Source organism: Macaca fascicularis, chromosome 7 (genome assembly GCF_037993035.2).
Source record: "Macaca fascicularis isolate 582-1 chromosome 7, T2T-MFA8v1.1".
In the NCBI taxonomy this organism is placed as follows: Eukaryota; Metazoa; Chordata; class Mammalia; order Primates; family Cercopithecidae; genus Macaca; species Macaca fascicularis.
Genome location: NC_088381.1, coordinates 137,607,858 through 137,629,709, shown reverse-complemented (window position 1 = coordinate 137,629,709; position 21,852 = coordinate 137,607,858). Strand labels below are relative to the sequence as shown.

General features: G+C 44.5%; 1 protein-coding gene across 3 annotated transcripts in view; it reads right to left on the bottom strand.

Annotated features, from left to right (window-relative positions):
- The window catches only part of SUSD6 (sushi domain containing 6), a 104,019-nt gene that overhangs the window by 6,565 nt on the left and 75,602 nt on the right, over positions 1 to 21,852 (bottom strand). For all 3 annotated transcript variants that reach the window (XM_005561611.4, XM_065548960.1, XM_065548959.1), the window contains exons 3-4: positions 4,939 to 5,136; positions 3,799 to 3,937 (exon numbers count right to left, since the gene is read on the bottom strand). In XM_005561611.4, the coding sequence (XP_005561668.1) occupies positions 3,799 to 3,937; positions 4,939 to 5,136 (337 nt within the window). The remainder of the gene's footprint in view (positions 1 to 3,798; positions 3,938 to 4,938; positions 5,137 to 21,852) is intronic.

Sequence of the window (21,852 nt, the reverse complement as noted above, 5' to 3'; positions counted from 1 at the left end):
CTAAGAATTTTAAACATCTTATCATGCTGGATTCTCACCTCAGCCCTTTCAGGTAGGGATTCGCCAATAATGCAAATGAGGCTCAGAGAAGTTAATTAACTTGCCCACGATCACACAGCTGGTAAAGGATGGAGCCAGGATTTGAATCCAGTTCCATCAGCCTCCAAAAACTGTGTTCTTAACCTCTGGGTACACAGGCACCTGGCCCTTTTGCCCTGTGGAAAAACTAGGAGCCTAGAGACCCAGAAATAAAAGCATTCATTGAGCATGGCTAAGATAAGAAAGTGAGAGAATGACGGTAGCATATATCTGTGAATATACTAAAAACCACTTCACTGTACACATTAAATAGGTATATTGTATGGTATGTGGAATATATCTCAATAAAGCCGTTAAAAAAATAGGGAAGCACTATGGCCTTAAAGTGGGATACTGGACTAGAAATCACAATAATTTTGTTCTGACTCAGCCATACTGCTTGATTTTTTTTTAACTTTGTAAACTTTTTAAAAAATTAGAACACAAATACAGAAAAGAGAACACAAGAAAAATCTATGTACAGCTAGCTGATTTACTCCAAAAGTAACACTGGTATAAAACTCCTACATAGGTCAAGAAAAAGGACACTGCCCAGACCCTAGACCCTTTACACCTGTCCCAAAATCACTCCCATTGCCTCACCACAAAAAGTAACCACTATCCAGACTTTCATGAAAATCATTTCTTTGCTTTTTATTTTAACAGTTCTACTACCTAAACATGAATCCTTCAACACTATGGTTTAGTTTTGCATATTTTTTTAAATAAAAAAAATTGTTTTGCTTTTGAGAAAGGGTCTTACTGTTGCCTAGGCTGGAGTGCAGTGGCGTGATCACAACCCACTGCAGTCTTAATATCCTGGGCTCAGGTGATCCTCCCACCTCAGCCTCCCAAGTAGCTGGGACTAAGGCATGCACCACCATGCCTGGCCAATTTTTTGTAGAGACGGAGTTTCTCCATGTTGCCCAGGCTGGTCTTGAACTCCTGGGCTCAGGCAATCCTCCCACCTCCTCCTCCCAAAGGATTACAGGCATGAGCCATGGCACCCAGACAGTTTTGCATATTTTTAATCTTTACTTGAATGGGATAACAAAGTAAATTTGTGAGAGTATATATCTGTTTCTGGCTTCTTTTATTCAACATCATACGTGTCATGCAGATACCTTTTTTGGGGATCACTTTTGTTATACACATAAATATGCCTTTTTCTCCCTGAACCTTAAAAGTAAGGTGAAGACGTTACTTAACATATACTTCCTAAAAGTATCCTTTCTGATATAACTACATTATCAGATCCCAGAAATTCAACCTTGGTGTAATACAATAATACACATTTTCCTAACTATCCAAAAATATTTCTACTTCAGCTGCAGTCTTCTTTGTTTTCATCCAGGACCCAATTAAGTATCATGTATTGCATTTAATTGTCCTGTCTCTTTCATCTCATTTAATCTGTTAAACAGTCCACCAGTTTTTCTTTCATTACATTGACTTTTTTGTTTTTAAGAGTCCAGGCCAGCTGTCTCAAAGAATGTCCCACAATCTGGACTTGTCTAATAGTTTCCTCAGGACTGGATTCAGGCCAATCCTAGGTGATGCTGTGTCCTTTCAGCTCATCACTTCAAGAAATACAGATGCTCTGCTGCCGGACCATATCATTGTTGCTAGATTGCTGTTAGTAGTTCTCAATTTCCTCACCTGCTCTTGGAAGTAAAATCTGTGCTACCTACACTCTGAGAGGAGAGAAGTGGCAGAGAGTTTTGGAAGGAAGGGAAAATTTGATGGGAGCACTTTAGGAAGCTGAGGTGGGCAGACTGCTTGAGACCAGGATTCAAGACCAGCCTGGCAACATGATGAAACCTGTATCTACAAAAAATACAAAAAAATTAGCTGGGTATGGTGGCACATGCCTGTGGTCACGGCTACTAGGGAGGCTGAGGTGGGAGGGCCACCTGAGCCCAGGGAAGTTGAGGCTGCAGTAGGCCGTGATCACGCCACTGCACTCCAGCCTGGGCAACATTAGTGAGACCCTGTCTCAGAAAAAGACAAAAAAGAAAGCAGTGTATACATGGGTATGCGCTTGATTTTTATTACTCAAAATAGTATTTGGCTTAAAAAGTAATATATGTACACAGCACAAAATTTAAATGGGGTCTACAATGAAAACCAAATCTTCCCTCAAATCAAGCAAAACTAGCCAGTTACTTTTAACAAACTTACAAGTTAACTATAGTGGGGGGGAAAACTCCCTAATTTAGATGAGATGCAGAACTGATCAGTTTGACTTTAGGTGGAAATAGCTGATTATTTCAAGTAAACAATCCCCTTCAAATTCTCTTCATCCTATTAATTAATAGCCTTTAAAAATAACTGCTAGCCTCTTCCCAAAAACAAACCAAAAGAAAGAAAATCACACATAGTACACAGAGATTAAATCCAGCCTGGTCCTTGTCTGTAAATCCAAACTTGGAACATTTTACTGACTGCAGTTTAGTTTGGCCTTTTATGTTTGTGAGTTATAACAGTGACTGATGAAGGACTATGAAGATACATAAAAAATGTTACTCCTCAAGAGGGAATGAGGAACTGCCAGGAAGGGCCAAGCAACTGCAGAAGCCACAATGGCCTGGAAGAAAAGTCCATCATTGGGAATCCACGCAGGGCCAGCACCATCAGCCCCACCCTTCATGCTCCCGCCCCTAGACAACTTGTGGCTAAAGCACTAGACTGGAAAAGGAAACTGATAAAGGCAGGCAAGAAAATCCACTTCCTCTGTTTCTCCTCAGTGTCGTGCAGTGCTTCTCAATCCTAGCCGCACAGAAAAACTGAGAAGTTTTTTATAAAAAGTGAATGCCAGGGTTCCATTCCAAACCAAATAAATCAGAATGGGAATGGAGGCCCAAGTGTTGATACTTGTTTTTAAACTCCCCCAGGTGCCTCTATATTGCAGCCAGGACTGGGAACCAAGAGTACAGGATAGTGGCTCACAAACTTAAGTGTGCATCAAAATCACCTGGACAGCTTGTTAAACAATATCACTGGGCCTCACCCCTAGAACTTCTCATTTGGTTGATCCTAACAAGTTCCATGATCCTGATGCTGCTGGAACCACGCTTTGAGAACCACTGGTGTAGGCAAAATGACATGGCTTTGGAATTGAACAGATTTCAGTTTTTATGGGACAGAGTCTTACTCTGTCTCCCAGGCTGGAGCGCAGTGGTGCGATCTCGGCTCACTGCAAACTCTGCCTCATGGGTTCAAGTGATTCTCCTGCCTCAGCCTCCTGAGTAGCTGGGACTACAGGTGCGTGCCACCACACCCAGCTAATTGTTTTGTATTTTTAGTACAGACAAGATTTCGCCATGGTGGTCAAGCTGGTCTCGAACTCCTGACCTCAGGTGATCCGCCCACCCTGGCCTCCCCTAAGTGCTGGGATTACAGGCGTGAGCCACTGCGCCCAGCTTCAGTTCTGAGCTCTGCTGTCATCTAGAGGTATAACCCTGAGTGAATAACTTAACCTCTCTGAGCCTCAATTTCCTCATCTGCAATGTTCCTATGAGGATTAAGATAATGTATGCAAAGCAATAAGCACAACGCTAGGCACATCTAGGAGTTTAACACATGGCAGGGTCCTCCCCACTCCCTGGACACACACAGACCCACAGAGTGGCAGGCCACCAGCAACCCTCCACCAAAGACTGGCCCCCACAGTGATGCTTGCACCTGCCTGTCCCACAGCAGCTCTGCCACTGGGCTCACCTGCTATGATGGAAAGACTTCAGCTTTGGCTGCAGCAGCACAAACAGCACCACGAGGAGGAGAATGAGCGCCACGGAGCTGGCAGTAGAAGCCACTATAGACAGCGTGGGGACCCCAAGTGATGTGTGGGTGTCTTTATCTATAAAAACAAGCCATCATCAGAAGGGTTTTGTACCCAAATACACAAAACAGCTGACGGGCCCCACAGCTGATCTTGTCAAATGCCTCCTGAATGAGGCAATATAGACATCCTATGGACAGGGTCATTTCAGGAATAACAGCTTACAATGACCTATATATACACAGTTCTCCTGGAAAAGGACCATTTCCCTATCCTGTTTCCTGAATAAAAATTCCCTTCACTTCCAATCTTTGAGGTCCATCTGATACATAAACTCACTTAACACTAGAGATTTTACCTTTATAAACCACTTTGATCCCATCCTCAAAAGCAAGTTTGTAAACATGGACCATTTAACTGGGCACATCCTTCCACCATCTTAAATTCTACCTATGTTCTCCCCAAGTGGCAGGATTAGTTTACAGAAACTGGGCTGTAATAAAACCTTGTCTTAAGATCCACAGCTTTAATTGTAACTCTCAGGTTGGTTCCCACCCACTTGTGGGGTGTCGTGGGTTAAACATGCTCTGGTCTTGAAGCCTGAGTGGGAAGCACAAAGATGGGCATGTGACACACTTTCCTGCAGTTGGCTTTTCCTGTCATGCAAGACAGGAGGAAGCAGGAAGGGTGGGAAGTCTTTTGTCCAGCTGGTCTGTAGCTCCATTCAAGGAAAAATGAAATGGAAGAGACACTAGAGAAGGTATTAGCATTGTGCTCACTGTGAGAGCAGAACATGGCCAAGGATCACCAGCACTTGGTCAGGCGAACGAGATCTTGAACATCAAAGGGGCTTTACGGAGCACGGCAGATGGCTCAATGAAATGCCATAGGACATGCACCAGCAACCTCAAGTATCTTCCATAAAGACATGAAGACCCAAGAAAGGGAGGCTGCAGAGCATCAAACGGGTCTGGGCTGCACCACAGCAAAGGGTGCTCTGGAGGAAGCATGCATTGTGTCCTGTGAGTTAACAGAAAGCAGAACCCCAGCAGCATCCCTTTTCCAACTGCCAGACTGACCCTCGTTGAGACGGCAGCTAATCTCCATGGCTGGTTTCCACTCGCCATTCTTACACGTCAGGTATTTGTAATCGCCCTTCAACATGTAGCCTTCAGCACACAGGTATTCGATGACACTGCCCGCTGTCAGGGGGTCTCTGCAGGGCCGGGGGTGGCAGATGTAGCCACCATTCTCTGGCTCCGGTGGTAGGGGGCACACTGCAAAGACAGGGAGAGCGCAGGGGTACAGTGGTGAGGTATACAGTAGGAGTCTGCTCTCAGTGACACAGCTCTGAAGGCCTCCACAGGAAACACAAGAGGAGCAAAGAACCCTTTCCTTGGAGGAGTTGTTAACCAAACCCTGGAAACTCAGGCTGCCACTGACAGAGGGGAAGTACACTGGCAACAGGGGAAGTGTGGCTGCTTGCAACATTTCCCCTCCCTCCCCACCATGCCTTAAGAGAATTCCATCCATAAATTAACGGCCGACTCTATAAAGTCTTGAACCTATAGAGATCTAGACATAATATGTTTTAATAAAGCCTGTATTATGTAATAAAGTTTGTAACACACACAATAAATCAGAGTGAAAGGAGGTAAAATGTTGGCCTTGTTTCCACTATCAATGTCAGAAAAGACTCCATAATATAATAAAAACATGCACTCTTGGCCTGAGAGGGGATTTCTGATGGATTCCCTGGGAGGCTTCCCAAACCCCCTGTGCATCTTCCATTCTCTGACTATAGTAGTCAATGGCACCACCTGTCTTTATCCCGTAATAAATCCCACATTTTTCACTGATATACAGGACTGCCTAGTTTCAAAAGCACCTTCACCTCCTATCTTATTTGTCCTGACAACTCTGTGAGACAGCTATCATTACTCTCCTTTGAAGATGAAGACACTGAGGGCCACAAAAGTTAAGTGACTTTTAGCCAAGCTTATAGCAGGGTAAATATCAGGCTTGGGGTCACATTCAAATCTTTTGATCCTAAACTTCTGCTCTTTCCACTAGCAGACACTGCTTCTACCCCATGAGGAGCACGGCCTTTAAGGGGTATGGGTGTCAAGGTTACCTCCCCTTTGCCCTCTTGAAACTGGTTAGGGAGATGGCAGGCAGTGCCCAGGTGTGGTGGGAATGCTGACAAGTTGCAGGAATGGTAAGTCAGAGGATCTGGAAGGTCTGAGTGACCCTGAGGAGGAAAAGGACAGCCTCTGATTCCACTCTGGACACACACTGCAAAACTGAAGTCCCCAGGTGGTGGACTGCTGGGCATTACCAGCCAAAACAGTAAAAGTGGGGGCACTAAAGAATCACTGTTTGGAATGTTGGGCGAGGTAGAATGGCCAGGCAACCATGAATGCACTAAAGACCAAAAGTTTTCTAAACGAAATTCAGTTTTGCTGACGAATACCCTGCCCCCATCCTGAATATCACAAGGACATCTGTATGAGAATAAGAACGGTCGTTTTCTTTTTCTCATTTCCTCTAACAGGCCTGGAGTGACTGGGAGTCACACCGCAGTGCCTGACTGTCCAAGATAAGGCAGTTTCTCATCCATAAGATGGGCAGACCACACCACCCTGCGGCTGTGCGCTCACAGCCTCTCTCACCCATGCCACTTCTTTCCAATCTACAAATGGCTGTTAAGCAAGCTGATTGCCAGCCAGGTTGGGGAGCGGACACCAAATGAAAAAGAGATGATGGCTCCCTACCCTCAACTTGCTTATCACTTGAGATGGGGAGAAAAGACACTTTTTCTTTTCTTTTTTTAGGTGATGCCACTAAAAAAAATGCTGTTAACAAAACAAAGCTGGGTAGGTGCCACAGGGATCCAGAGAAGTCTGGCAGCTTCTCTGAAACTAGGAGATGAGCCCCAGTAAGCTCCCCCGAGTCCCCTCTAAGAACCCAACTTGTCCCTATTCTACTCCACCACCAGGGTCTTGAACAGGAGGAAGACAAACACAAACACTCCTTCTGGTGCTCTTTAACTTTGGCTAAGTAGTTCAGAGCACTGGCCAGCTAGATTTCCAAAGAAACCTCCGCAAACTGCTTTAGCCTTTACACTTTCCCTCTTTTGTTCAGGGCAGCAGGCCTGCCACAGATCTCCCTGACTTACTCCCTGGCTCTCCCTGGACTGTGTCTAATTGGTTCATTTCCTCGGCATAATTAATGCTGAGCACCCCAGGGCAGCTCCTGAAAGCAGGCAGGACCCACGCACAAGTCCAATGTGCTGGGAAGGATAGTCTCAGGGGAAGAGCTGCTGATTCTAAAGCCACTCCTGCTTCGCTGGGTATCTCTTTCCATAAAGCGCACATCTCCACAGAATCTTTGAGTGGGACCCTGGAGGTCACCTAGCACTCATGATAAGTCAAAAAAAAAAAAAAAGTGAGGCCTGCAAAGAAGTGACTTGCAATTCAGTTTCATTTCAATTCAACTAATACTTACTGATTCTGAGTAGGGGGTCACTGTGCTATGCTCTGAAAAAGGATAAAAATATAAGCACCTCAGGTCCTTCTTGCCAAATAGGGATATGACCATTAAGTGCACACATATATTTAAAAAATCATTCTCTTTATGGTTTCTGGTTTAAGGACATTTTCTCTACTCTGAGGTTATAAACATACTCTCCAGTATTTTCTTGTAATGTTTTAGGGATCAGGTTTTTGTTATTTAAAATACTTATACAAAAAAACAAAACAAAACAAAAAACAAAAAACAAAACAAAACAAAGAAAACAGACTCATGGGAAACATACACGGTATAAAATTCAAAGAGTACACAGTGAAAAGCAAGCCTTTCTCCTGTCCCCTGGTCACTTGGTTCCTCTCTTCAAAGGCACTGCACCAGTTTCTACCACATTCTTCCAAAGATACTCTATATACAAAGTTATTCTAACACATGTCAAACAATGTGATTTATGCCACAAGAGACGAAGTTCAAAGCAGGAATAGGGGAGCCTAGAAAAGAATTTCCGAGGAAGGAGCATTTCAGATGGGGCTTCACTTCATCAGGAAGGGAGCTGATAGTTTGAAGTAAATGCACTGAAGTGGGAAAATGTAGGTTAAGTTCAGAGAACAGCAAGTAGCCCAGTTTGGCTGGGTTGAATAATTTTTTAAAAGTCCAAAAAAATAACATGAAGAGTGATGAAATCATGTTGTAGAGGACCTTCCTTGCAAAAGGAGATATTTATAATTATAGTCAAAGAAAAGGGGAAGCCACTGAAGGTTCTTGAGAAGGGTAGCATTGTAAGAAAAGCAAATTTATAATTTGATGTAAAGGGACTAGAGGTAAGAGAGACCCCTTAGATTATGTCAACATTATAGCAATCCTAGTATTGATACAGGAGCTAGAAAGAAATTATTTAGGCAGATAGCGAGGGCAAAAGAGTCCTCAGCAAGGTTTCCCTTTTAAGGAAAAGCAGCCTCAAAATCATTTCTTTTCTAACAAAGAGCAGCCTGAAAAATCGAGCTGCATAGATGAGCAAGCTGGAAGCTTGCACAGGTGAATGCCAGCAGCTGTGCCAATAGAAAAGGGCTACCTGGAAGCCAGGTATGTTCAACGTGGAAGCTCCATCTTCCCTTTTCTTTGTCACCACGTGTACAGTAAAGACCAGGCAACATGGTGCCCACCAGGTAGAGAACTTATCTGCATAACAAAAGATTAGGGTGGGACAGCCAGCTATTCTACAACTATGCAAATGGCACACCTGGTCCAACCAATCTTTCGTCCCCTATGTAAATGGTCTCCTCAAGTTCATCTATAAAACCTTCTTCATTTTACTGCATAAGTGGCAATCCATTTTCTCTGGGATCCCTCTCTATGCAGAGAGCTCTTCTCTTTCTTTTGCTTATAAAACTTCCACTCTTAACCTCACTCTGGTGTGTCTGCATCCTAATTTTCCATGGCTGTGGGGCAATGAACCTCAGGTTCAGACAACACCACTTCAGTATGGCAAAATAAACTGAGTACAAAAATTCTTTTATGCCCATCTATGAAGGTCATAGAAAAGAAATAAGTTGAAGTATGTCATAAGATGCTGCTCCAGGTTCAAAGAAGAAATAAGGAGACCTAAGAAGAAAGGGTCCCCCCAAAAAAAAGGCAAGTCATTTTAAGACACTAAGAACATGTGAAAAGGCCGGGTACAGTGGCTCACACCTACAATCCCAGCGCTTTGGGAGGTCAAGGTGGGCAGATCACTTGAAGTCAGGAGTTCGAGACCAGCCTGGTCAATATGGTGAATCCCCATCTCTACTAAAAATACAAAAATTAGCCAGGTGTGGTGATGCACACCTCTAGACCCAGCTACTCAGGAGACTGAGGCACAAGAATTGCTTGAACCCATGAGGCAGAGGTTGCAGTGAGCCGAGATTATACCACTGCACTCCAGCCTAGGCGATAGAGTGAGACTCTGTTTAAAAAAAAAAAAAAAAGAAAGAAAGAAAAGAAAAGAAAAAAGAAAGAAAGAAAAGAAAAAAGAGAAGAAAAGAAAAGAAAAGAAGAAGAACACGTGAAAAAATACGATCCTCTTGACCAAGAGCAGAGTCCTGGCCAACGGCAGGTGTTGAAGAGGACCCTCTCAGTGATGCCTGGGAAGAACACTAAAAAAAAAGCAAAACTCACATGGCAAAGAAATTGCCCAAAGGCTTCCAGAAGCCACAGTCTAGGCAAGAAACTGTCTTGATCTGTGCACCAGGATCATTCTCTGACAATTCCAGGTCCGCAGAAGGAAGCTCCATACTTAACTCTGGGAAGGCAATGAACTCAACTGATGTGGCAGTGTCACATAATTTTAAAAAGAAAAGGAGAAAGCCAGACAATTTTACAGGGGGGAAAAAAAATCAATGAATTATCTTTAGCTTCCTCTGCTTTCCATTCTGTCCCACAGCCACTTAGGCTTTCGGTGAGCACAGGGAGTGCACACGGTAGGCATTCAGTCAAAGTCCACCCTGGTAACAATTCAGATGAGACGCAAAATGATCTAGTTGATACTTCCATCACCTCCATCGCCTCAGCCTGACACCCTCAGCAGAAACTAAGTGCTGAGGACCCTCACCAGCCCTTTTAAAGGTTCCCTGCTTTTGTTGGTTTTGCAGGCCAGCCTTTCAGAAGGAGGAGGCAAATTAAAACAAAACAAATTTTTACAACATTCCAAAACAAGCAAAGCAAAATAACCTCCAAGAAAGGCCCCCAAGGTCAAAGCACTCAATTTAACAAACAGAACAAAATGGGGTCAAAGCATTCAATTTAACAAACAGAACAAATACTTGAGCTCCTACGAAACAAGGTGTGGAAAGTAGGGAATATAAAGATCGGTGTGACATGCGTGCAGCCTCAAAGGGATTGGGGTTGAGTTGGGGAAGGTTACATTTAAATTATCTAGAGTGCATTTTTTGTTTGTCTGTGATGAGTCTGGCCCTGTTGCCCAGGCTGGAGTACAGTGCCGATCTGGGCTCACTGCAAGATCTGGGCTCACTGCCTCATGGGTTCAAGCAATTCTCCTGCTTCGGCCTCCTGAGTAGTTGGAACTACAGGCATGTGCCACCACACCCGGTTAACTTTTGTATTTTCGGTAGAGACAGGGTTTCACCATGTTGACCAGGCTGGTCTCGAACTCCTGACCTCAAGTGATCTGCCTGCCTCGGCCTCCCAAAGTGTTGGGACTACAGGCGTGAGCCACTGCACCCAGCCCCTTTACTTTCCTAATCAACTTGTTTTCACTTTACTCTATGGACTTCCCTAAATCATTTCTTGTGTGAGATCCAAGAATCCTCTCTTGGGGTCTGGATCTGGACCTCTTTCTGGTAACAGAACCATGCCCCGCCAAAAGCCTACGACCTAGAGAAGACAGACATGGTCACAGCCAACTCTACCCTAAACCAATGAAATGTAAGTGTTAAATGTGACACAAGATGCTCAAATATGAGCTTTTCTAATAGCCTGGGGTGTCTTTCTGGCCAGATGATCATTCATCTGCACCCAGGAAGGTTAAGAGCCTGAGGCAAATAAGAAAAAGTAGAAACTGAGGAGGAAGGAATGGAAGGAAATCATAAACCTAGCACAAAGCTGTCCAAAAGAAATATAACATGGCTACAGATGTAATTTAAAATGTTCTAGTAGCCAATTAGGCACATAAATGGAAACAGGTGAAATTAATCTTAATATTTTATTTAACCCAACATATGAAAAAATACATGACTGATTACATCTCAACATGTAGTCAACATAAAAATTCACTAATGAGATACTTTATATTCTTTTTCTCATAGTAGTCTGTACACTTATATAAGAGGCATCTGAATGAAAGCGACTCCATCTTGAATAGGGGCTGGGTAAAATGAGGCTGAGACCCACTGGGCTGCATTCCCAAGAGGTTAGGCATTCTAAATCACAGGATGAGACACAAGATACAGGTCACAAAGACCACACCGATAAAACAGGTTGGGCAGAGAAGTTGACCAAAATCCATCAAAACCAAGATGGCGATGAAAGTGACCTCCGGTGTCCTCACTGCTCATTATATGCTAATTATAATGCAGTAGCATGCTAAAAGACACTCCCCCACCATAGCCATGACAGTTTACAAATGCCATGGCAACACAGGAAGTTATCCTATACGGTCTGAAAAGGGGAGGAACCCTCGGTTCCAGGAATTCCCACCCCTTTCCTGGAAAACTAACGCATAATCCACCCCTTGTTTAGCATATAATCAAGAAATAACCACAAATATACTCAGTCGAGCAGTCCATGCCACACTGCTCTGTCTGTACAGTAGCCATTCTTTCATTCCTTTACTTTCTTCATAAACTTGCTTTCACTTTACTCTGTGGACTCGCCCTGAATTCTTTCTTGTGGGAGATCCAAGGACCCTCTCTTGGGGTCTGAATCTGGACCCCTTTCCGGTTACACTTATAGCACATCTCAACTCAGACTAAACACATTTCAAGTTCTCAGTCACCACATGCGGCTGCCTAGTAGTGGCTATCGTAGTGGACAGCAGAGTCTCAGTGAAGGAGTCCTTGGCCAACAGTCAAGAGGATAGGTCTGGGGATCTGAAAACAGTGGAAAAGGTTCAGAACCACACCACAGGGCATGAAATGTGAGGCTGAAGATGTGGAAAGGAGGAGGCATTTAGCACTGAGGGTCTCTTTTTTTTTTTTTTTTTTTTTTTGAGACGGAGTCTCGCTCTGTCACCCAGGCTGGAGTGCAGTGGCGCAATCTTGGCTCACTGTAAGCTCTGCCTCCTGGGTTCACACCATTCTCCTGCCTCAGCCTCCTGGAGGGTCTCTTAAAGTTTAGAAAAGCACTGTTTATGTGCTTATTCTCAAAACCCTTTCTTATATATAAAGGTTATATTTCTACTTCTAATCTTCAATGGTTTGTAGAAGCAAAGAGATCCAGAGAAAAAGCAAGGTCAATACAGAGAACAAAGGTGTTTAAATGTATACTTTTGTTTGTTTGGGACATAAGATAAGGAAAACAGTTATTATTGCGAACAGATAGTTTATTACCTATGCCAAGTACTCTTCTGAGTTCTCTCTCTACATGAAGCAGGTACTATATTTTCTCTGCTTTACAGATAAGGACAATAAGGCTTAACTGAGTTGAGTGATCTGCCTCAAGCCACACATTTGTAATTGGCAGGGCTGGATTCACCAGGAACTCTGGCTTCTAAGCTGCAAGCCTGACCACTAAGTTAAGCAGGGCCTGCTGAGGGGTGCAGGGCATCAGGAAACCTGCCAGGTTCTGTTCTGTGGCTCATTTCCCCCTTTGATGTGCTCAGCCTGCAGCTTTGGAGACATCCAGCTACTGTATACAGCATAAAAAAGAAAGTTATACCCTAGTTTGAACAGTCTTTTTCTAAGGGAAGGTGATTCCCCTAAAGAAAGCCTCCCAGGCAAGTTGGAATTGGAGCATTCCAGACAAATACAAAGAAGAAAAAACAAGTGATCACATCTGATACGGTCAAAAGGTTTCTTCTGAAGCCTCCTAATAATAACAGCTCGCGTTCACTGACTATAGGCCAGGCACTATCTGAGCACTTTACATGTGCAACTCATTTAAGCCTCACAAAAAACCCTCTAGAAACATAACACTGCATTACACAGATAAGCAAATTGAGCCAGGGGTTGAGATACTTGCTCAATTTCACCCAGCAGGTGGGTGGCACAGTTAGGATTTGAACCCCAGAAGGCTGTATTCCCACTCCACAGCACTGGGCAGTATCAGAGGGTCTCAGAGCCAGGCTTCTGCCACACCCATAATCTGTCAAGGAGTCAGACAGCACAGTCCAGTGACAAGGACAATCTAGGTACTGCCCATAGACTCTGGGCCTCAGTTTCAATCCACGAAGGCCCTGAACCAGATCACCTCTGAGATCTCTTCTGACATTTACAAATGTGTCTCAAGTTGGCGGGCCTCACTACCTCCCCAAGGTTCCTTCACAAAAGTCCCGCAACCACTGTGGTTTTGGATACTGCACAAGGTGTTAGGGGCTAGAGATCATCCTGTCCATGCAGAAACTCCTGCATCGGGACAGATGCCTGCTGTGGATTTGTGGTGAGAGCCGGAAAACAGGCAGGAGTCCCATTACTTAAGAGATACCTGGAGCTGCTCTGGTCCATGGCTCTGCCCAGCCTTCTGGCTTCCTGACCCCCGCAAATAGTGAAGTCTAAAACAGGCTGCAGTGAGAGGGAAGTGAGATGGTTTCTCATGCCATTTGCAACCTTCCTCTCCTATGAGACAAATCTTCCCAGCAGTCAGACAGGAAGCCTATTGTCCAGCCAGGATCCCTTTTCTCATGAGAACTTCCCACTCACTGGGGGAGAGCCAGCCTGCAGTAGCTCAAGCCTTTTTCAGGGTGTGGTACCAGAGCTGGGGTGGGAGAACACAGGGAGAAACTACCCATGGCTCAGGCTACCTCCTGTGGCTCTTCCCGGGCCCCCACCACTGCCTTCCTAAAAGAGGCTCAGCCTAAGCCCTCCTCGGAAGATCAGCAACCGACAGGTGGGACAAGCCTCGGACCTGTCCATCTTGTTTCAGGTCTGGGCCCCTCAGTTCCTCCCTGTCACCTGGAGTTTTCATGTTTGAGGCACAGGTTCAATAAAAGAAAGTGCTTTTGGCACCTAAGCCTCTGAAGTCCTTAGTCATTCAGTAAAAAGCACTGTTTCTCTCCCAGCCTAGAAACCCTGACCTGAAAGCACATGCAGTCAGCTGGAATCCCACCCATCTCCAAGGTTCCAAGGCCACCTTCCCAGGCATGGCCAGAGAGAAACAACGAGTAGCACAGGGTGGAGCTTATCAGCTTGGGCTGAGACTTACACTGCCTGGGGTTACACACGGCTCCAACAGTTACCCACTGGGTAGTCCTGGGGAGATCTGCCTATTCCTCAGTTTCCTCATTTGTAACATGGGGATTCAAAAGGTTAATCACAACTATGCAGGTAAAGTACCTGGTAATGAGTCTGTCACACACTAAGTGTTCAATAACAGCAGCTTCATTATTCCTCCTCTGGGTTCCCTTTACATTGTCTTCACTCCTATTTGTAACCTATCACCATGTTGCAGTCTCTGCAGGTTTTCTCACAGGTTGGTCCTTCCTCCATTTCTCCACTAACCACCAATTTGCACACCTAAGCCACAGGGCAGAGACTTGTTCTGCCCATTTTTGTATCCCTAGTACCTGACAAAGAATCCAGCAGATAGACGCTTAGTAGAAAACCAATGTGATTTGCAAAATTTTGTCATTTCAAGACACTGTCTTGTTTTCAACTGCAATGAGCCACAATGATTTTTTATTTGAGATGAGTCAATAACAGACAACGGCAAAGAGAATCCCTCTCCAGCGTACAACTTGTGTTCTCCAAATTGGTACCTAACTGTGAAAATACACTGCCTACCTAACAGGACCAGAGCCACATGGAGTACTAGCATGGTCTTGGGGGTCAGACAGATGAATCTGGGTTTGACCCAGGGGCCTGCTCTGCAGCCTTGTCAACTGCCATAACTCCTCTGAGCCTTAGTCCTTAGCAGCCAATATCCAGCTCCACAGGTTTTTTTAGTGGACTAACAAAACTGCATACTTGAAAGGGTCTTGTACCATGCCTGGCACATTATCAGGCACTGATAGATTTTCACGTAGCAAACTAAACCCTTATCTCTGATTTTTGGAATGGGCAAAGACTTTGGTAAAAAGAAAAAGGATTATTTCAGAAATTTCTGGATATTTGGAGAGGTGGCAGGCAGAAAACAGAGCAGGGTAAGCACTTTGGGGGATGCTGTTTGCTCTCTCCTTGTTTCAGCTCAGTAATAAGCCAACTCCTTTTTCACTTCCCCTTCTCGACAATACAGCCCAGGCTGCTCTTGGCTGACAAATGGACTCCATATGGCCTGTTACCCTTTCACCTCCTCTTGTTCTTACAGCTCAGGGACACAGGGAAACAGGCTGCCAGCTGGGGTTGGGCACCCCTCCTCCTCCCACTGTTACGACTGCTACAAGGAGGGGCAGGAGGACCACTCTCCTTTATCCTGCTGCTCCAGGTACAGGGCTAGGCCACTCAATGCCCAAAGCCACTACCACCGCTAGGTCAGTACAGTGACCTACAGAGCAGAGCCCACAGCTGTCTCCTACCTCCTCCCCCAGGATGGTGGGATGACACTGGAGATAGGGAGCCAGGCTATTCTACCTGTATTAGCAAGTGTTACTGTTTCCCTTGACAGTGGCAGTTAAAGGCTTAAGAAAAAGCAGAGAATGCTTATTTTTCCCTCATCAGCAATGTTCACTTCTTGTTCTCATCTCCTTTACCATATTACCTACCTGAGCTAAAGGATGTGTTTGCTCTCCCCTCTCAGAATTCCTCATCTCCCAGAGGAGGTGGCTGGTCCTCTCAAGAAAGGCCCAGATGGCTGCTTAGGGCAGCTCAGAAGGAAAGCTGATGAGCAGGTGATAACTGACTTAGGAGTCTGGCTTAGAATTTAAAACAGGGTTGGACTCTTGGGTACAAAGACCAAAATTGTGGTTTTGTTTCCAATTCTACCATCTAATGGTAACTCCTAATGCTAAGTACAGTGCCAGGCATACACAGCAGGGCCTCAAGAAACACACAGTCAAATTTAAAACAAATTTAATGATCTATGTTGCCGAAAGGATACAAGTAAGGGAGAGAATTAACATTTATCATCAGGCACTGCACTGATACTTTAAAAGCGTTATCCTATTAAATTCTTCCACCCTAGGAAGAAGGTGGTATAAAACTTGATTTGTTCAGAAAAAACTGAGGCTCTGAAAAATTTAGTAATGGACTGAGGTCACCTGGATACTAAGTACTAGAGTCTGGATTCAAACTCTGGCTGGCCCGTCTATCTATTATAAGGAAGCTTCTTGATTTTTTCTGATACCACCAGAAAAAATTTACCCCAAGACCTACAAAGTGTAACATAGGGGTGGGATACATATGGACAAAAGCTGCTATAATTCCTCTCTGGAGAAGAATATGGCCTGGTAAGTTTAGCTGTACCCAGATGACTCAGTTCATATCTCAATTGGGGCCACATTTTTCCAGAGAAATGGAGAGAAAAGGCAAGACAGTTTCCTTACTAATTTCTGTGTACTACACACAATGGAGCTATTTAAGGATCACAGACACCAAAGCTGCAAGTGGGAGAAGATACGCGGGCATTTTCAGCTGAGAACTGACTTCTTTTTTTTTTTGAGACGGAGTCTCACTCTGTCACCCAGGCTGGAGTGCAGTGGCACAATCTCAGCTCACTGCAACCTCCGCCTCCCAGGTTCAAGCGATTCTCCTGCCTCAGCTCCTGAGTAGCTGGGACTACAGGCATGTGCCACCACACTGGGCTAATTTTTGTATTTTCAGTAGAGACAGGGTTTCACCACATTGGCCAGGATGGTCTTGAACTCCTGACCTCAGGTAATCCACCCGCCTCAGCCTCCCGAAGTACTGGGATTACAGGCGTAAGCCAACATGCCCAGCTGAGAACACAAGACTTGTAAGAGGGATATGTGAAAGGAAGGTTGTCACTAAATGCAGAATGGGGATGTGACCTGGAATTAGAGGGCTGCCTTTCTGCCACTGCTCAGAGCACACGAGGCCACTGGATTATCACTGCCAAAGCCTGAAATAAACAGCCTCTGCCACATACCCCCAAACAGGGGGTCAGGCAGTGTGCTGATTCTCTTAGGCACTCAACAGGCCACTGCTATTCACAAAGGCCTAGACAACTGCAAAGAAAGAAAGGAAACACCAGTAAACTCTAGTTATGGATGGTAACAGAAATCCACTGAGGATGCAATGGTCCAAAACCAGCAAACACCACAGGTCTTTGAGAAACACTCACTAGCAGTTGAGGGGTAGAGGTCTGAATGGGTTTTTTGTCGTCGTTGTTGTTTTGAGACAAAGTCTTGCTCTGTTGCCCGGCTGGTGTGCAGTGCCGCGATCTCGTCTTGGCTCACTGCAACCTCCGCCTCCTCCCAGGTTCAAGCAATTCTCATGCCTCAGCCTCTTGAGTAGCTGCGATTATAGGTGCATACCACCAAGTCCAGCTAATTTTTTGTATTTTTAGTAAGGACAGGGTTTTGCCATGCTGCCCGGGCTGGTCTTGAACTCCTGACCTCAGGTGATGCACCTGCTTCGACCTCCCAAAGTGCTAGCTAGGATTACAGATGTGAGCCACTACGCCCAGCCCTGAATGGTCTTTTCTGAAGAAGGAGATGTGATTGGATCTAAGGCATGCCATGAAGTGAGACCTGTGCATTCTGAGGGGCAGGGTCCCATCATGAGACAGGGACTACAAATACAAAAGAGACAATAAAAGGTGTGTGGTTTTTTGGTGTGGGGGGAGGAGGCTGGATGAAGCCACAAGTCTCATCTCTATTGCCTCTGAAACAACAAGCCTAAGGAACCCTGGACTTGCTGTGCACACGCAGGTGGAGCGGAAGTTACCAAGTCCATTGACCTAGATATTCTTCCTCCTCCATCTTGTGCGGGATGAGAGTCTCTGTTTTGAACAATCTTAAACCACAAAATTTTAAATCAGCTTCTCTCAAATGACCACCACAGGAAAAGCAGTTTGCCATGCCTTCTCGATTTCCTTTGCACTTCCCTAAAGGGGAACTTTCACCAACTGATTCTGGACAGTGAGGAGTCAAATCCCCCTAGGAGTTCTCTTCTTCACTACTTTGAACTTTTGTATCTTGCTCAGCATACAGTGCTCCTGGAAGATTCCTCTGCTCCTCCTACAAGCTTTCTCTGTGAATCCTTCCCACATGCTTTTCTCTGAGGAAGCCACACTTAGCCTCTTTAAGGATCTTCAAAAACAACATGAATGCATTCAAGCCTGCTGCAAAGTCCAAAGAAGGATGGATGTGTGGCCCTGAAGGTCTAGGACTTGCCTTTGATGTTAGCCTGTGTACATACTGGTCAGGCTCTAGTAAAACAAAGTAACCTCAAAATAGTGAAATTTGGGCCTAAACTAGCTAACAGTCAGGAGTAGAGTCTCAACCACGCTTATTTATCAGGGTGAGGACCATGCCCCTGTCACCTGTCATGGCCTGTCTGGCTCTTTGGACCCTAGACTCTCGCAAGCCACTTTTGACTGACCAGTCTGAGATGCCTGGTCAGAAGATAATGCCTCAGACAGCTTCACACACACTGCATGTTGGTAGATAACTATGTCTAAATGCCCCATTGATGTACAGAAAATACCTTTAATCTCTTGTCCTCCAGACAGCAGGTTTAATAACTTTCACTCAAAAGAGAGTAAAAAAACATGGGCATGGTGGCTTAGGCCTGTAATCCCAGCACTTCGGGAGACCAAGGCAGGTGGATCACTCGAGACCAGAAGATCGAGACCAGCCTGGCCAACATGGTAAAACCTTGTCTCCACCAAAAATACAAAAATTAGCCAGGCGATGTGGTGCACACCTGTAATTCCAGCTACTCGGGAGGCTTGGCACAAGAATCGCTTGAACCCAGGAGGCGGAGGCTTCAGTAAGCGGAGATTGCACCACTGCACTCCAGCCTGGGTGACAGCCTGGGTGACTCCATCTCAAAAAATTAAATAAATTTTAAAAAGCATTTCCGAGTGCTGATTCTTATTCTCGCCGGGTTTCACTTTCCTAACAAATTCCTTCATTCATTTAATGAATTTCTACTAAGCACTAACTATGTGTTAGGCTGGTGCTAGAAATTTAAGAGCAAATAATACACATGGTGTGCCCTTGAGGAGATTTCAGTCTCTTTGGGAATACAGATAAGGTGCCCCAACAGGATTAAAATAATAGTAATATCTACTGTTTCTCTTCCAGAATCCATGTAAGGATTATATTTATCCATTCATTCTTCTTTTTTTCTCTTCCCTCAGCTTAATTTTACCATTCATTTTTTCCACAAGTTTTTACTAAGTACCAAAAGCACTGCGGCAGGCAATGAAGGTAGGCAAGTGGAAAGATAAAAAGATATTGGTCCTACACTCTAGGAGCTTTCTAATAAATGACTATAATGGACATATGTTAGAAATCAATATGGACTACAGAAAGTTCTGAAGAAGGATTAATCCAATGGGGAAGAGACCAAAGAAGATTGTAGAAATGGTATTAGAGCTCCAACTTCAGGGGAAGTAGGATAGTGAGCACGGGATAAAGGATTCTGATGGCGATAAAGTAGAGTGAGAAGAACCTGGTGGGAGAGATATAGGCACAAACAAAGGCAGAGAAGCAAGAAGAGGTGGTATGTGTATGGAGAAATTAGCAAATGTTTCCAGGTTTAGCAGGAGATAACTAAAGATTTAGAAAATCAGGCTGGTGCCAGAAGAAGGTAGGCCCTGAATGCAAGGCTAAAGAATGTGGAATCTTGGGTTCCTCTTCCATGAGATGAGATTTTAAGGACACTTCTAGGCCTATAATGCAAAGCCATGTTATTCATAATAAAATGAAAGCCTGCTAAATACTACCAATCCCACTGAAGAAGTTGCCCATATAAATCTGCCTACATCCCCTGGAAACTATTTTCCAATGAGCTGGATGTGCTGACAGGGTGGAGGTGGGGAAAGGGGAAGAAAACGGAAAACCCATTGCGAGTTTTCCAGTGCAGATTGATCATGCCTCTTGAGTTTGCCTAGGTGAGAGGTGACAGGAAAGAACTAAAGGGGTTGGAGCACACAGAAAAGGAATACAAAGATATCTTGTGGTCAGTTTCTTTCCCAGGGTTCTCTCACATGGCAGCAGATGGCCTATCCCTGGAGGACTGGATCCAGAAAGCAGCTGCTCCCAGGTCCTGGTTCTAACAGCTGGGGTCACAGGTCCTCTGTGCACAAGCTGAATGCCAGAAATCAATGGGTCCCATTGTGCCTGCATGCATGCATGAGCTCTCACATCCAGGCTCAAGCTCTATAACTGCTTAGAACAGAGGACTGGGAAAAATAACACTACACACTTTGAAGGACTACATTTGCAAATTAATGGAAAGATAGAGTATTATACAATCCAATTTTATTTAAATTACCTTGACTTTGCTAGGTAACTACTAAGATGCTAATTATTTGGGAGATAGAGGGTCAAGAGGGAGGTGGAAGAGGAACAGATGTAGGGCAGATCACAATCAGAGGCTAATCAGTGAATACATCTAGTCCTCCTCTTTCTCCCCAATGCAGAATGGAGTCTGGCTCTACCACAACAACCAAAAAGCAGGCTAGATGTTTCATGTATTAGAAAAGGGGATACAAATTCATAAAACAATGTATGTGTACACAGAAGAGTATAACTGTATAATTACATAATTAGGCACATTATAAAGTATTTATACTGCTGAGACTAAAAGCCCCTACTCAAAGGCATTCCACCAAAGTTGAAAAGGGAAAAAAGAAAAGAAAGAAAGAAAAAAAATCATCTAATTGCAATCTTCCACAAAGCCAGACATCCCCAGCTGGTGCCACAGCTGAATTCTCTTAATTAACATGTTGTAATGGCAAGTATGAAAGACACTGTATGCTTATCAACTCCATGTCATGGCCAGCTAGGCGTGGGAGAAGCCCGCACTACTGCTATAATTAGAGACATTTTTCTCTTTTCTATTATAATAGTACCCCAGAATGTGGTATGTTGGTTAGTTTTTCTTAAAAACTTTGTCGTTTAAAGCACATACATAACAAGTTTACCCAGTGAGGGATTAAGACTAGAGAGTATGAGAAAGTTCACAGTCTAAGAGCCGGTTTACTTTTTGGTTGTTTTCTCTTAACTCCCCAAACCTGGGGTTTTAAATTATAAAAGGCTAGCAATGTTTGAGCAGGCCAGCCTTTTAAATAAAAGCCCATGTGACAGCTTAAAATCATAGGCTAGGCGCGGTGGCTCACGCCTGTAATCCCAGCACTTTGGGAGACCAAGGCGGGCAAATTACCTGAAGTCAGGAGTTCGAGACCAGCCCGGCCAATATGGTAAAATCCCGTCTCTACTAAAAATACAAAAATTAGTCAGGCATAGTGGTGGGTGCCTGTAATCCCAGCTACTCAGGAGGCTGAGGCAGGAGAATCGCCTGAACCCAGGAGGCAGAGGTTGCAGTAAGCCAAGATTGTGCCATTGCACTCCAGCCTGGGTGACAAGAGCGAAACTCTGTCTCAAAAAAAAAAAAAGAGAGAAAGAAAAAAAAATTAGCTGGGCATGGTGGCAGGTGCTTGTAACTCCAGCTACTCAGGAAGCTAAGGCAGGAGAATCACTTGAACCTGGGAGGTAGAGGTTGCAGTCAGCCAGGATCATGCCACTGCATTCCAGCTTCAGCAACAGAGCAAGACTCTAACTCAAAATAAAATAAAACAAAATCACAGGCTAAATGTATCTAAATAGAATAAAGATGGCAGAAATTAGCATATAAATGAGTACAATATGTGGGGAAAAGTACTAATTAATACGTGAAGAGACTAGGTCA